We start from the raw sequence: 13,604 nt of genomic DNA on the forward strand, positions 1-13,604 counted from the left end.
ACTAATTGTGTGTGTGTGTTTTGGACCCTTTCTGCTGTAAATAGGTCCTGGTCTCCAGTTCCCCTGTGTATGTTAGTGCTGTGAGGTTAAACAGGCTCACTAATGAACAGCAGTACCTAACTGGTATACTAGAGGAGCCTGCTGCCTGACTACACCTTTAGCAACAAACAACAGATTCACAATGAGGGGTGATACAATACATTGGACTGGGTTGGTCTGTGTCGTTTGCCTTTCTGAGTGTATCTGAAGTGTAACTGGAGCGTGTGTGTGTATGTGTGTGTGTTTAGTCAAGGGGTCTTGGTTGAATGGGCATGGAAGACAGTGTATGAGGGGTACAGACTGTGTTCACCAGGGGTGGGGCAGGGCTCAGCACTCTCCTGCATAGCATCTGCTGCTCCACAGGTGAGGAGGGGAAAGAACAGGTGTCAGGCAGGTGAACACCCCCCCTCTACACACACACCAGCCCTCTGGGCCTCTAGCCTCTATGAGAGTAGGGCCTTTGTCACTCTGTGTGTAGCTGTCACCGTCCCCACTGGATGTCAACCACAATAATCCACATAGCAAGGCTTTATTCCAGGAGTTAGAGAGAGGCAGAGTTTGACCCTGGATTAAAGATAATTAAAGCACTGATTGAATGAATGAATGGATGAAGGAGAGTAGAGAGAGGAGAGGCCAGTCAGAGGGGGAAAGCTGCTCCTCTCTCAGAGGTGCTAAGCCTTTCTCAGCAGATGGCTGTGGCGGCCAGGCCTCCAGCATCAAACATCCTATATCACATACTAACAAATCAGGAAGATGTGCGAGGGAACACCAAGATGTTGGAAAACTGTTCAGACCATATTTCTGCCTCCATCTCAACAACACAGAGGTTCAGTCATAAATTACAGGACGGCTTTTAACCAGCATTCCCCGTAGTTAGCATTACTGCTTGCTAGTGCCATAATCTCCCATATCAGGCAGGGATATGGACCTTGTTAGAATAGATCTGATCTAAATTTATCAATGGACACATCACTGGGCTGGTGGATGTGGTATCTAAATCTAATAGAGGTCAAGGTTAGGATTAGGATTAGAGAGTTGGAGCTTTAGTCCTTCCAAAGGATACATTCCACAGCATTGCCTTTTCAAAGGATACATTCTACAGCATACTCCAGTCGTGGCCATGCTGGGAGGTACCACTGAAGACTGTGTGGAGCCCAGAGAGAGAGAGCTGTTTTACCATTGCCTGGGCAACCTTCACAATAATGATGCCATTTCCTTTGGCAGTGCCTTTCAACACGCCTCAATCACACATCCTCTCACTTCACAGGGCTTTTTTCAGCTCCGTTGAATGGGAGACTCTTGCCGTGGTACATGCTGTAGTGGAATATGTTACTAACTAGAATGAAGGGATATCAGCCGCAAGTACGGGTTTGATTATTTTTATGAAAAATACATTCTTGGCTGATGTTGGGTTTTACACAAATTAAATTGAACAATTTATAGTCAAAAGGAAATATATCAATGATTTAGTGCTGCTCTGGAATGTCGTAGTTGCAGAGAATACAGCCTAATATGGATGACAACATGGAACAGAAAGCTCAGGCAGACTCATGGAACATTATTTGGCTGAAGTAAACACAGTTAGCTTCATAAAATATAGCCATAAATCTGATCCCTCTTTGACTATTAATGAAATACTTTCCCCCCCTATTCAACCCCTCAATTTACGGCTTGCTTAATGTCACATGTTAATCCCGGAAAATGTATATACAGTACACCATTGATATTTCTTGAACACTTTACAGAGGAGGCAGGGAAGTAGTTACCCTCACTCCAGCTCTTCAATGATGCAGCCAGCAGTTCAGCCATAGACTAGCGTCAGTGATGTAACTATGGCAACCCTACCTGGCCCTATTGGGGGTGGGCACTAAATGTAGTCACTTTTCAAAAATATCCCACCGCTATACCCAATCTCCTCCTCTCTCCTCCCTCCTTTCCCCTCTTGTGCCTGTTTCTCTCCCCACACACACCACCGTCCATCGCAGCATCTTAGTCGGCCATGTAGCCCGTGTTGCTGGACCCATGACACTCACTCCTCCGACGGTGCTTGGATAGGATCCTGTGGAAGAAGCTTGGGGAGCTGTGTGCCTGTGGCTGGGGTCGTGGCTGGGGCTGGGGTTGGGGCTGGGGCTGGGGCAGCCTGTTAGGAAGAGAGATCTGGGACTTCAGTATCAGGATGGGGCCCTCTCTCTCCCCCTCGGCCCCCCCGGCCCCCTCCGGCCCCCCTCCTGCCGCTGCTCTGCTGGCTCTGCGTAGGGCCTGCAGCCTGAGTGCGCTGGAGAACAAAGAGGACACAACAAACACAAAGGACATGTTTATTCCCGCTGACCCAAATTCCAGCGCTCAGCGCAGACAAGACAAGCGCAGGGCTGTTCAGGGGGCTCACTCTCTGAGTGTGTGTGTGTGTATGTGTATATGTGTGTGTGTGTGCGTGTGTGTGTAGGCTGTCGCAGCTCAAGGACCTACGTTCACCTTTAGACCCCTCACACATTAGGAGGGGTCTAAGTCACACGGCACAACTAAAATATATAATCTTGGATCATCTCTAAAACAACATCCAACTACTGTTTACATTTCCACGTTCACTGAGGGCACTTCAGTCAGATCATACAGACAGTTCTGTTTCAGTTCTGTTTGACATTATGAAACACAATATTTTTTGAGGGAAAGAGGGAGCCCTCATCTACTCCCCTGAACGCAGGTCTGTGACTGTGAGCCCCCACTGTGGTCCAGTGTGTGAGGGAGCAGCAGTGCAGTGAGTGGGAATTGATCAGGGAGGGAGGGGTGGGGGGGGGGGATGTAATCTGTGTGCTTTGTCAACTAATGAGGGATGAGAGGGGCCACCTGTTCAGGGTGCGCTGGGCGGAGTGGAACTGGAGGAGGTGGAGGCAGTGAGGGGTGTGTGTGTGTGTGTGTGGGGAGCAGCTGCTGGGGTGTGTGTATGAGTTGTGTACACGCACTTGTGGAGGGGGTTTGATTGAGGATAGTGTGTGTTTGTGTCTTTCTGAGTGTGTATCTGTGTGTGTGTTTTGGGCGCGCTGCTCTCACCCAGTACCACCTGCATACGTGGCCGGAGCTGAACCCCGTCTCGCTAAGCGGTGGACATCTTTGGCTGGCTCATCGTCCTAACAACACAAACAGAGGTGTGTCAATGACAGGGTGGGATTACTGCTGGGACTGTTCTGTATTGCTATCCCTCTGTCCTGTCAAAAACTCAGGTAGGCTAACCAAACATGCTTTTCTGTAAATCAGCAGAGCTGTTCTTTATAAATAGTAGGGGTGGGCAATCTTATATCTGTGAGCAGTGCGAGGGCATACGAGGTGTGTATGCAGGCTTTTGTTCCAGCCAAGCACCAACCCAAGCACCAACACAATTGATTTAACTAATCAAAGTCTTGATCGATGAATATAAATAGAATATAGTAGAAATCGAGCCTTGTTGCACACTCAGAGACAGAATGTTGCTTTTGCCTAGCATAAGACAATTTCCACTAGCCACTAACCTGGTGGCTCAGCTCCATGACATGTGAGGCCGGGAAGTATCCCTGCTGTCCATTTTGCAGCCGCCCAAACCACCGGGCCTCATCATCTTTAAACAGAACCAGGATGAACTCACCCCGGGTCAGCGCCAGCTCATCTGGCCAGTGGGGCTTGTAGCTGCGCTTTACCACCATCTAGTGGATAGATTGAGAAATGCAACTTCAATACATTTTATATGTAACAAGACAGATGCAGTACTTGAGCATATGCAGCGTTGTTCCATATGTCTGTCACAGTATATGCTTGTCTCTGCAGCACTAGCGGTTCTTGGGGGGGGGGGGGGGGGGGGGGCAGTGCCCCTGTGACAACAATTTTGGACCCCATGTGGCCCTCCTAAATGTGGAGTATGAAATAATTTTTACATAACACATTTTTGCTATCGTTCTTTTTTTACATCCGTTATTAGACAGTGGCAACGATGATGATTATGAACATGGTCTTTTGCCTGTTAATGCCTGCAATGCAGTGAAGAAAACAATATGACAACAATAACGTCTAATGTAACTGGCCCCTCTAACAGTACAACTGGCCCCAGCTTGGCCTAGTTGAAATGGTCTAGAACCGCCATGTGATGATCATAGAAGCGCCTTGTGATGATCAAAGAAGTGTCATGACATGTCCAATTCATTGTTCCATTCCTTTACCGCAGCTCATTCACATTGAGTCTATGCCTGAATGAATGAAGAGGATTAGGTGGCTGGCTAGAACTCTATGGATTACCTGGCTCACAGTTAAACAGAAACCCAATCATCACCTGCTGTTCTCCATGATCTGTTCTCTTTAGTCTCATGGTAATGAATGACATAACAGACAGCATCTAATTTGAACTAACTAACGCAATTGTCTCTACAGACAAGTGTAGCTGGAGATACAAAAACAATCTACATTAGATGCTTGCATGAACAGAATCCAGAGGATATGAGGGTGAATTGCAGAGCAAATCTACCAATTGTATCAACAAGTTGAATTCATACGAGCATATTTTCATTCAACATAGTTAATCAATATTGAGGATCTGAGAGTGAGCATTAACAGGAAAATAACTTGCCTTGTCAGCCTCTGCCTGTCTGAATTGGCATCGTCCCCGGTGAACTGGTAAACAAGGAGAGATGAATCAGCAAAAAATAGCTCCCATCACAAAGAACTATAGCAAAGCATTAGGGAATGAAAAGTTGGTGAAAAAACAACAACATGATTCTAGATGTATTTCAGTTTGCCATCAATACCCAGGACCGTACAGTGTGCCAAATAAACAACTGCAGTATACACTACAAATCAAATGGAATTTTAATCATCATTGAAAAGTCAAAATCACAAATCTTAATAATTACAATAATGTGCTAATAATTACAATAATGTGCTAATAATGTGCTATACACACACACAAGTTAAGCACTGCACTTTCAAAAAAAAGAATGCAGTTTTGAAAGTGCAGTAACAGTGCAGTAACTACAGTCAACTGTGGTACTTTGGACGCAGTAATTGCAGCATCTTTTTTTCCGGAACAGGTGTATTTCCTAGCCATAACCATTATTCCTAGCCAAGCTTCTCCAGTCTAGCCCACTGCAGATACACACATACATATATACACACACACACATATCTATCTATCTATCCGTATGATGTAAGCAGTAACCTGCTACTGTGCTACTCACCTTGTGGGGAGAGGACAGTGGTAAAGACTTCAAAGTGCTCATTCTGCTGCCTGTAGATGTTGCTCTGCATGCTGACAATGACTTAGGACCTAAGTCACACACACTGACTAACTGACTAAGCAACCCAGTCTCTCATTAACTATGTACTCTATGTACAAATAAGCAGTTTTGCACTGATGCGTCTGCACCCTCTCTCTGCCTTAAATAAACCAGGTGACTAATCCACTGCAGCACTTACTGGAACACACACACACACACACACACAGGCGCAAGAAACCCCACGTAAGCATATATCCAGAAGCACAAAGTTAAGCAGAGACAAACACACACACATACATTATATAATTCAAGCAAATTGTGACTGGCAAATTTATTTGGACATTATCTCCATCCAGTTTTTTTCAGTCACTTTGGTGCCATTTTCACCAGCATGTGGCATATTTTCACAACTCTAAGCACAGAAATCTAAACAGACCATCAAAATGACACATTTTTCAAAACTCTAAGCACATTTTCAATTGACTGAGAACAACAAACAAATTCACAGTCACTTGTTCGCTGCACCAAATCACTCTTCCAATTTAGATACATATTCAATATAAGTATCTGCTTTTTAAAATGCAATATTCACTTACTTTTGATACGATTGTATTGTAATTTGTTAACAATACAATGAACAATCACTTCATCAATCTGCTCAAAACTGATAACTACTGCCCCAAAATGATGTAGTGCCTCAGTCATATACCCTGAGTGTACAAAACATTACAAACACCTGCTCTTTCCATGACAGACTGACCAGGTGAATCCAGGTGATAGTTACACTACATGGCCAAAACTATGTGGACACCTGCTCGTCGAACATCTCATTCCAAAATCATGGGCATTAATATGGAGTTGGTCCCCTCTTTGCTGATATGACAGCCTCCACTCTTCTGGGAAGAGATTCCACTAGATGTTGGAACATTGCTGCAGGGACTTGCTTCCATTCAGCCACAAGAGCATTAGTGAGGTCGGGCACTGATGTTGGGCGATTGGGCCTGGCTCGCAGTCGGCAGTCCAATTCATTCCAAAGGTGTTCGATGGGATTGAGGTCAAGGCTCTGTACAGGCCAGTCAAGTTCTTCCACACCGATCTTGACAAATAATTTCTTTATGGACCTCGCTTTGTGCACGGTGGGCATTGTCATGCTGAAACAGGAAAGGGCCTTCCCCAAACTACTGCCACAAAGTTGGAAGCACAGAATCGTCTAGAATGTCATTGTATTGCTGTAGCATTAAGAGTTCCCTTCACTGACACCAAGGGATCGAGCCTGAACCATAAAAAACAGCCCCAGACTATTATTCCTCCTCCACCAAACATTACAGTTGGCACCCTGCATTGGGGCAGGTCTCCTGACATCCGCCAAACCCAGATTCGTCCTTTGGACTGCCAGATGGTGAAGCGTGATTCATCACACCAGAGAATGTGTTTCCACTGCTCCAGAGTCCAATGGCGGTGAGCTTTACACCACTGCAGCTGACGCTTGGCATTGCGCATGGTGATTTTAGTCTAGGCTGCTCGGCCATGGAAACCCATTTCATGTAGCTCCCGACGAACAGCCCTTGTGCTGACGTTGCTTCCAGAGGGAGTTTGGAACTCGGTAGTGAGTGTTGCAAGCGAGGACAGATGATTTTTACACGCTTCAGCACTCTGCAGTGCCGTTCTGTGGGCTTGTGTTGCCTACCACTTCGTGGCTGAGCCGTTGTTGCTCCTAGACGTTTCCACTTCACAATAACAGCACTTACAGTTGACTGGGACAATTTTTTATAAACTGACTTGTTGGAAACGTGGCATCCTATGACAGTGCCACGTTGAAAGTCACTGAGCTCTTCAGTAAGGCCATTCTACTGCCAATGTTTGTCTATGTTGATTGCATGGCTGTGTGCTTGATTTTATACACCTGTCAGCAACGGGTGTGGCTGAAGTAGCCAAATCCACCAAATTGATGACCATGTAGTGTATGATCCCTTATTGATGTCACTTGTTAAATCCACTTCAATCAGTGCAGATGAAGGGAAGGAGACAGGTTAAATAATTATTTTTTAAACTTGGGGTTCTTGGTCACCTCCCTGAACAAGGAACTTCTCCGCCGATTTCTCAGTTTGGCAGGGCAGCCAGCTCTTGGAAGAGTCTTGGTGGTTCCAAACTTCTTCCATTTAAGAATGATGGAGGTTACTGTGTTCTTGGGGACCTTCAATGCTGCAGACATTTTTTGGTACCCTTCCCCAGATCTGTGCCTTGGCGCTCAACAGACAATTCCTTTGACCTCATGGCTTGGTTTTTGCTCTGACATGCACTGTCAGCTGTGGGACCTTATATAGACAGGTGTGGGCCTTTCCAAATCATGTCCAATCAACTGAATTTATCACAGGTGGACTCCAAGTTGTAGAAACATCTCAAGGATGATCAATGGAAACATGATGCACCTGAGCTCAATTTCGAGTCTCATAGCAAAGGGTCTGAATACCTATGTAAGAAAGGTATTTGTTTTTTATTTTTAATTCATTTTCTAACATTTCTAAAAACCTTTTTTTGCTTTGTCATATGGGATATTGGTTGTAGATTGATGAGGAAAACATTTAATTTAATCAATTTTGGAATAAGGCTGTAATGTAACAAAATGGGGAAAAAGTCTGAATACTTTCCGAATACTTTACAAAAATAACAGTTTTGAAATGTCTACCTTGTATTTTTTGCTATTGGATGAAATGTTATTTAAAATGGTAAGCCTATCATTATCTGATGTATTGGGGACTAAACTAAATGTTCTCATGGTATTTCACAGAAAACGTTGATTTTGCATGAATGAAGATATGTGAAACCCTAATGAATGCACAATCTAAGGTTCTGAACATAAGATTGGAGGCATCACAATTGTTATCTGTTTAGAATTTTGTACTAAGAGTTTTGAAAATATACCACTTAAATCAGAAAAATGTGCCAAGGTGATTGAAAAAACGGAACTATATGCCATTTAGGAGACGCTTTTATCCAAAGTGACTTTCAATCATGTGTGTATACATTACGGTGCTTGACTACATTACGGTGCTTGACTACATTACGGTGCTTGACTACATTACGGTGCTTGACTGCATTACGGTGCTTGACTACATTACGGTGCTTGACAGCATTATGGTGCTTGACTACATTACGGTGCTTGACAGCATTACGGTGCTTGACTACATTACGGTGCTTGACTGCATTACGGTGCTTGACAGCATTATGGTGCTTGACTACATTACGGTGCTTGACTACATTACGGTGCTTGACAGCATTATGGTGCTTGACTACATTACGGTGCTTGACAGCATTACGGTGGTTGACTACATTACGGTGCTTGACAGCATTATGGTGCTTGACTACATTACGGTGCTTGACTACATTACGGTGCTTGACTGCATTACGGTGCTTGACTACATTACGGTGCTTGACTACATTACGGTGCTTGACAGCATTACGGTGCTTGACTGCATTACGGTGCTTGACTACATTACGGTGCTTGACTACATTACGGTGCTATTTGCACCCCTATTTGCACCCCCCCCCCCCCCCCAACCCCTCTTTTTACGCTACTGCTACTCTCTGTTCATCATATATGCATAGTCACTTTAACCATACCTACATGTACATACTACCTCAATAAGCCTGACTAACTGGTGTCTGTATATATAGCCTTGCTACTCTTATTTTAAAATGTCTTTTTACTGTTGTTTTATTTCTTTACTTACCTCACACACACACACACACACACACACACACACACACACACACACACACACACACACACACACCTTTTTTTCGCACTATTGGTTAGAGCCTGTAAGTAAGCATTTCACTGTATTGTCTACACCTGTTGTATTCGGCGCACGTGACAAATAAACTTTGATTTGATTTGACTACATTACGGTGCTTGACTACATTACGGTGCTTGACTACATTACGGTGCTTGACTGCATTACGGTGCTTGACTACATTACGGTGCTTGACTGCATTACGGTGCTTGACTACATTACGGTGCTTGACTACATTACGGTGCTTGACTGCATTACGGTCCTTGACTACATTACGGTGCTTGACTGCATTACGGTGCTTGACTACATTACGGTGCTTGACTGCATTACGGTGCTTAACTACATTACGGTGCTTGACTACATTACGGTGCTTGACTGCATTACGGTGCTTGACTACATTACGGTGCTTGACTACATTACGGTGCTTGACTACATTACGGTGCTTGACAGCATTACGGTGCTTGACTACATTACGGTGCTTGACTACATTACGGTGCTTGACTACATTACGGTGCTTGACTACATTACGGTGCTTAACTACATTACGGTGCTTGACTACATTACGGTGCTTAACTACATTACGGTGCTTGACTGCATTACGGTGCTTGACTGCATTACGGTGCTTGACTACATTACGGTGCTTGACTGCATTACGGTGCTTGACTACATTACGGTGCTTGACTACATTACGGTGCTTGACTACATTACGGTGCTTAACTACATTACGGTGCTTGACTGCATTACGGTGCTTGACTGCATTACGGTGCTTGACTGCATTACGGTGCTTGACTACATTACGGTGCTTGACTGCATTACGGTGCTTGACTGCATTACGGTGCTTGACTGCATTACGGTGCTTGACTGCATTACGGTGCTTGACTACATTACGGTGCTTGACTGCATTACGGTGCTTGACTGCATTACGGTGCTTGACTGCATTTCGGTGCTTGACTACATATTTTTTTGTCTCTAGCAAATCATATAATTCCAAATAAATTTTGGACATTTATTTTCAAGTCAAAACAAATGCATCAAAACATAATTTACTATCATACTCTAGTTGAAGTCATTCATCCCTGTGTGCACTAATAGTGGAATGTCATTGAACACCCATCTATAAACATTGCTTGACCACTTCAACTTGTCATTCTGTAATCGGACATGCTACATTGTCAGGCGTGCTACCTTGTCAGACGTTTTACCTTGTCCCGGACCTGCTGTTTTTGACCCTCTCTCTCTCTCCCTCTCTCTCTCTCTCTCCCTCTCTCTCTCTCTCTCTCTCTCTCTCTCTACCGCACCTGCTGTCTCGACCTTTGAATGCTCGGCTATGAAAATCCATCTGACATTTACTCCTGAGGTGCTTACCTGCTGCACCCTCTACAACCACGGTGATTATTATTTGACATCGCTGGTTATCTATGAACGTTTGAACATCTTGAAGAACGATCTGGCCATGTACTCTTATAATCTCCACCCGGCACAACCAGAAGAGGACTGGCCACCCCTCAGAGCCTGCTTCCTCTCTAGATTTCTTCCTATGTTCCTGCCTTTCTAGGGAGTTTTTCCTAGCCACCGGGCTTCTACATCTACATTGCTTGATGTTTGGGGTTTTAGGCTGGGTTTCTGCATAAGCACTTTGTGACATCTGCTGGTGTAAAGGGCTTTATAAATATATTTGATTTGATTTAATCATTTGCCTATTGTCCTCCCTCCATCTGGCTACAGGCATGAGGTGGCGCGGGATTGATGCCTTGGTTCCCTGCCCCAACAGAATTCATAATTTCACTTCAGGGCGGTTGATTGATTTTTACCAATGACGATGTGTGTGGTGTGTCCCCATTTCCCAGCACTGGCCAGAATAGGCATGAGATGAATGGGGTTTTGACTGAGTGGGTCTGGAGATGGACCAGTCAGTCAACAGATGGTGGTTAGTTAGAGCCTTTGCCTCGCCCCCTCCCTCCCCAGTGCATAGGGGCTTTGCTGCTGGCTTGTGACAGCAGTCAAACACCATCCATCAAAAATGTGGGAGATTATGCAGTCAGTCAGAAACAAAACAACCACATCTCTGAAAGAGCAGTAATGTGGTGGATACTGTATATACAACCCTATCTATAACATTGTGCCCAATCTGTCTATTGTAAGAATTATAGTATGTTCTTGTATTGACAAGTGCAATCGATCAGGTTTTTTGGAAGGGTAACTGCTTGAGAAAGTTGATGAGACGAGCAAATTAATTGTCAACTCTCCATTGAATTTGGTCAAATGAATAGACATTAAAAAGTCTATCTAGTGCTAAGATCCATTTGTGTCTCTGGGTATGATATGCCAGAGAAATGAAAGAACACTTGCATTCACAATGGAGAGCTCTAGAACTCACGTCCCGATTTGCCTATTTCCAGTGTATTTGGCCTGCTAGGGAGGGAAAATAGATCTGACTATGGCTGCCTGTCTGGAGCCCAAAGGGCTGAGAATTAGCTCTGCTTTCAAAGGGGAAATGTGGTGTGTGTGATAGCGGTGTGTAGTTTAGTAGCAGAGCAGAAGTTAAGACGCACCTGGTAAATTGATCTGACAGACGATTAACCTCATTGTCCTCCTTAGCCTTGTATTAGCGTTAAAGTACCTATAGATGACACACACTAAACTCTAACTTCAATTCAATCTCTCCTCAGTTTTCCCTTGTTTTGCACACAACATGTTTAGGATTTTGTTCCCTTAGACCAGGGTTTCCCAAACTCGGTCCTTGGGCCCCCCAGGTGCAGTTTGGGAAACCCTGCCTTAGACCATGAGTTCTATAATAGGTGACCCCCCGTGGATAATTTTATTTGGCCCCAAAGTTTTCTGAGCTACATTTTTTGTTGTTGGACATAACTGACAGAAAAATCCCTAGGAAATCAGCTCAAAGTTATTTTAATTTAGGAAATCTGTTTCCAAGTATTCCCACGCATAGAGGCATATGTGATCAAATCCCAATGTAATAAAGGTTTGAAATTATTCTGTTTTTGTCAAATACTATATCTGATTCTAGTGTACAAATTATTTAAAACTATGTTCCAACCACCAGCTCAAGCAAAAATGGGACCACGGATGAATTTAATTGGGGACCCCTGCCCTAGACTATCGCCGAGTGAAGCTTGAGTACAGGCATATCAGGCTCTGGATGAAAGTACTCCCCAGAGGGAATAGGGTACAATTCAGCTTGCCCCCCTATTTCTGCATGGATAGTTATTTGATAGTTATTTGATGTCATTTTGACCAGATGGAAAGTACATAATGTATTATGAAAATAACTTTGGCTATGCATAATGAAGAGCTGCCAATTCGAGGTAAGTATTTGGTATTCACTGAAAATATAATTTGGTGTCACATTTTGCCTTGCAGCAGCAGAGTATTAATTCAGATCACAGGCTCACGTGGTTGTTTTCTCTGTGTGGGTCTCCTTGATTGGTATGGCCAGGTGTGATGTCCTGGCCAGGTGAATGGAAAGCTGACCTGAGAAGGCACCTATCTCACTGGGGCCAAAGCCAGTTTTATATAACCAACAGCACAGTTAATCTGATAAGCAGGCCCAGCTCCTGTACTGTATGTTTCTAAGAAAGTCCAATTACATCACCTCTATTCTTGGTCATTAGGTCTATATGCAATGCATTAGAGACAGACAGGCTCTCTGTTTATATCATCATATGACACTATTTACAGGGTCAGTTTCCCAGTCAGTTTCCCAGTCCATGAACTTTTGGGCTCCCGAGTGGCACAGCGGTCTAAGGCACTGCATCGCAATGCTAGAGGCATCACTACAGACCCTGGTTCGATTCCAGACTATCACAACTGGCCGTGATTGGGAGTCCCATAAGGCGGCGCAGTGTCGTCCGGGTTAGGGTTTGGCCGTCATTTTAGATAAGCATTTCTTTACCGACTTGCCTAGTTTAAATAAAACTGTCCACTCGTGCCTAAATGTATATTCAAACACTTTTTAGTGTAGGAATAGGCTTAATCTGATTCCAGGAAACATTTTCCTATCAATTAACTACTTTACAGCATTGTCTGTATTCAGTACAATTGTATTCGTTAATATTTTGCATCATTTCTGGGCAGGCCTCAGTCAATTCCATCTGGCCCTTATGGACTGATGGAACTGAGAGGCAGCCTACTACGACAGCACATTCATACTGACATGCAGCCACAATTGTGGATTCCTAAGCACTTTTCTACAGGAACATAATGAAGGAGAGTCATGTTCACCCCTCCCTCTCCTCTCTGCCCCCAAGTGTTGCACTCATCCAGTCTGTCATACACGTGCAGTGAAAAAATCTACATAATGATTGACCAATATCCAGTGGAGGACAAAAAGAGAAATAGCAGCCTTCAGAGACAGGTTTTTCTTGGTTGACCCATATCCTTTAAAGTGACCCTAAAATATTTGTTTTGTTGTTTACAGACCAGTGGCAGCCCTACTGTAACCATCACATGGAATGTGTGCACTTGCTATTGTGTTCAGTAACAATGCACTCTTAGGAAATCTTAAACACAGCATATTTTT

General features: G+C 44.1%; 1 protein-coding gene across 1 annotated transcript; it reads right to left on the reverse strand.

Moving 5' to 3' along the window:
• Window positions 1–1,402: 1,402 nt before the first annotated feature.
• Window positions 1,403–5,424, reverse strand: LOC106590398 (uncharacterized). The gene is made up of 5 exons (XM_014181375.3): window positions 5,235–5,424; window positions 4,628–4,671; window positions 3,543–3,713; window positions 3,088–3,164; window positions 1,403–2,314 (listed from the first exon to the last, which is right to left on the reverse strand). The coding sequence occupies exons 1-5, from the start codon at window positions 5,302–5,304 to the stop codon at window positions 2,029–2,031; spliced, it is 648 nt and encodes a 215-aa protein (XP_014036850.1). The 5' UTR covers window positions 5,305–5,424; the 3' UTR covers window positions 1,403–2,028.
• Between the last annotated feature and the right edge of the window lie 8,180 nt (window positions 5,425–13,604).

This window comes from Salmo salar, chromosome 29 (genome assembly GCF_965601325.2).
Source record: "Salmo salar chromosome 29, fSalSal1, whole genome shotgun sequence".
Taxonomy (NCBI): domain Eukaryota; kingdom Metazoa; phylum Chordata; class Actinopteri; order Salmoniformes; family Salmonidae; genus Salmo; species Salmo salar.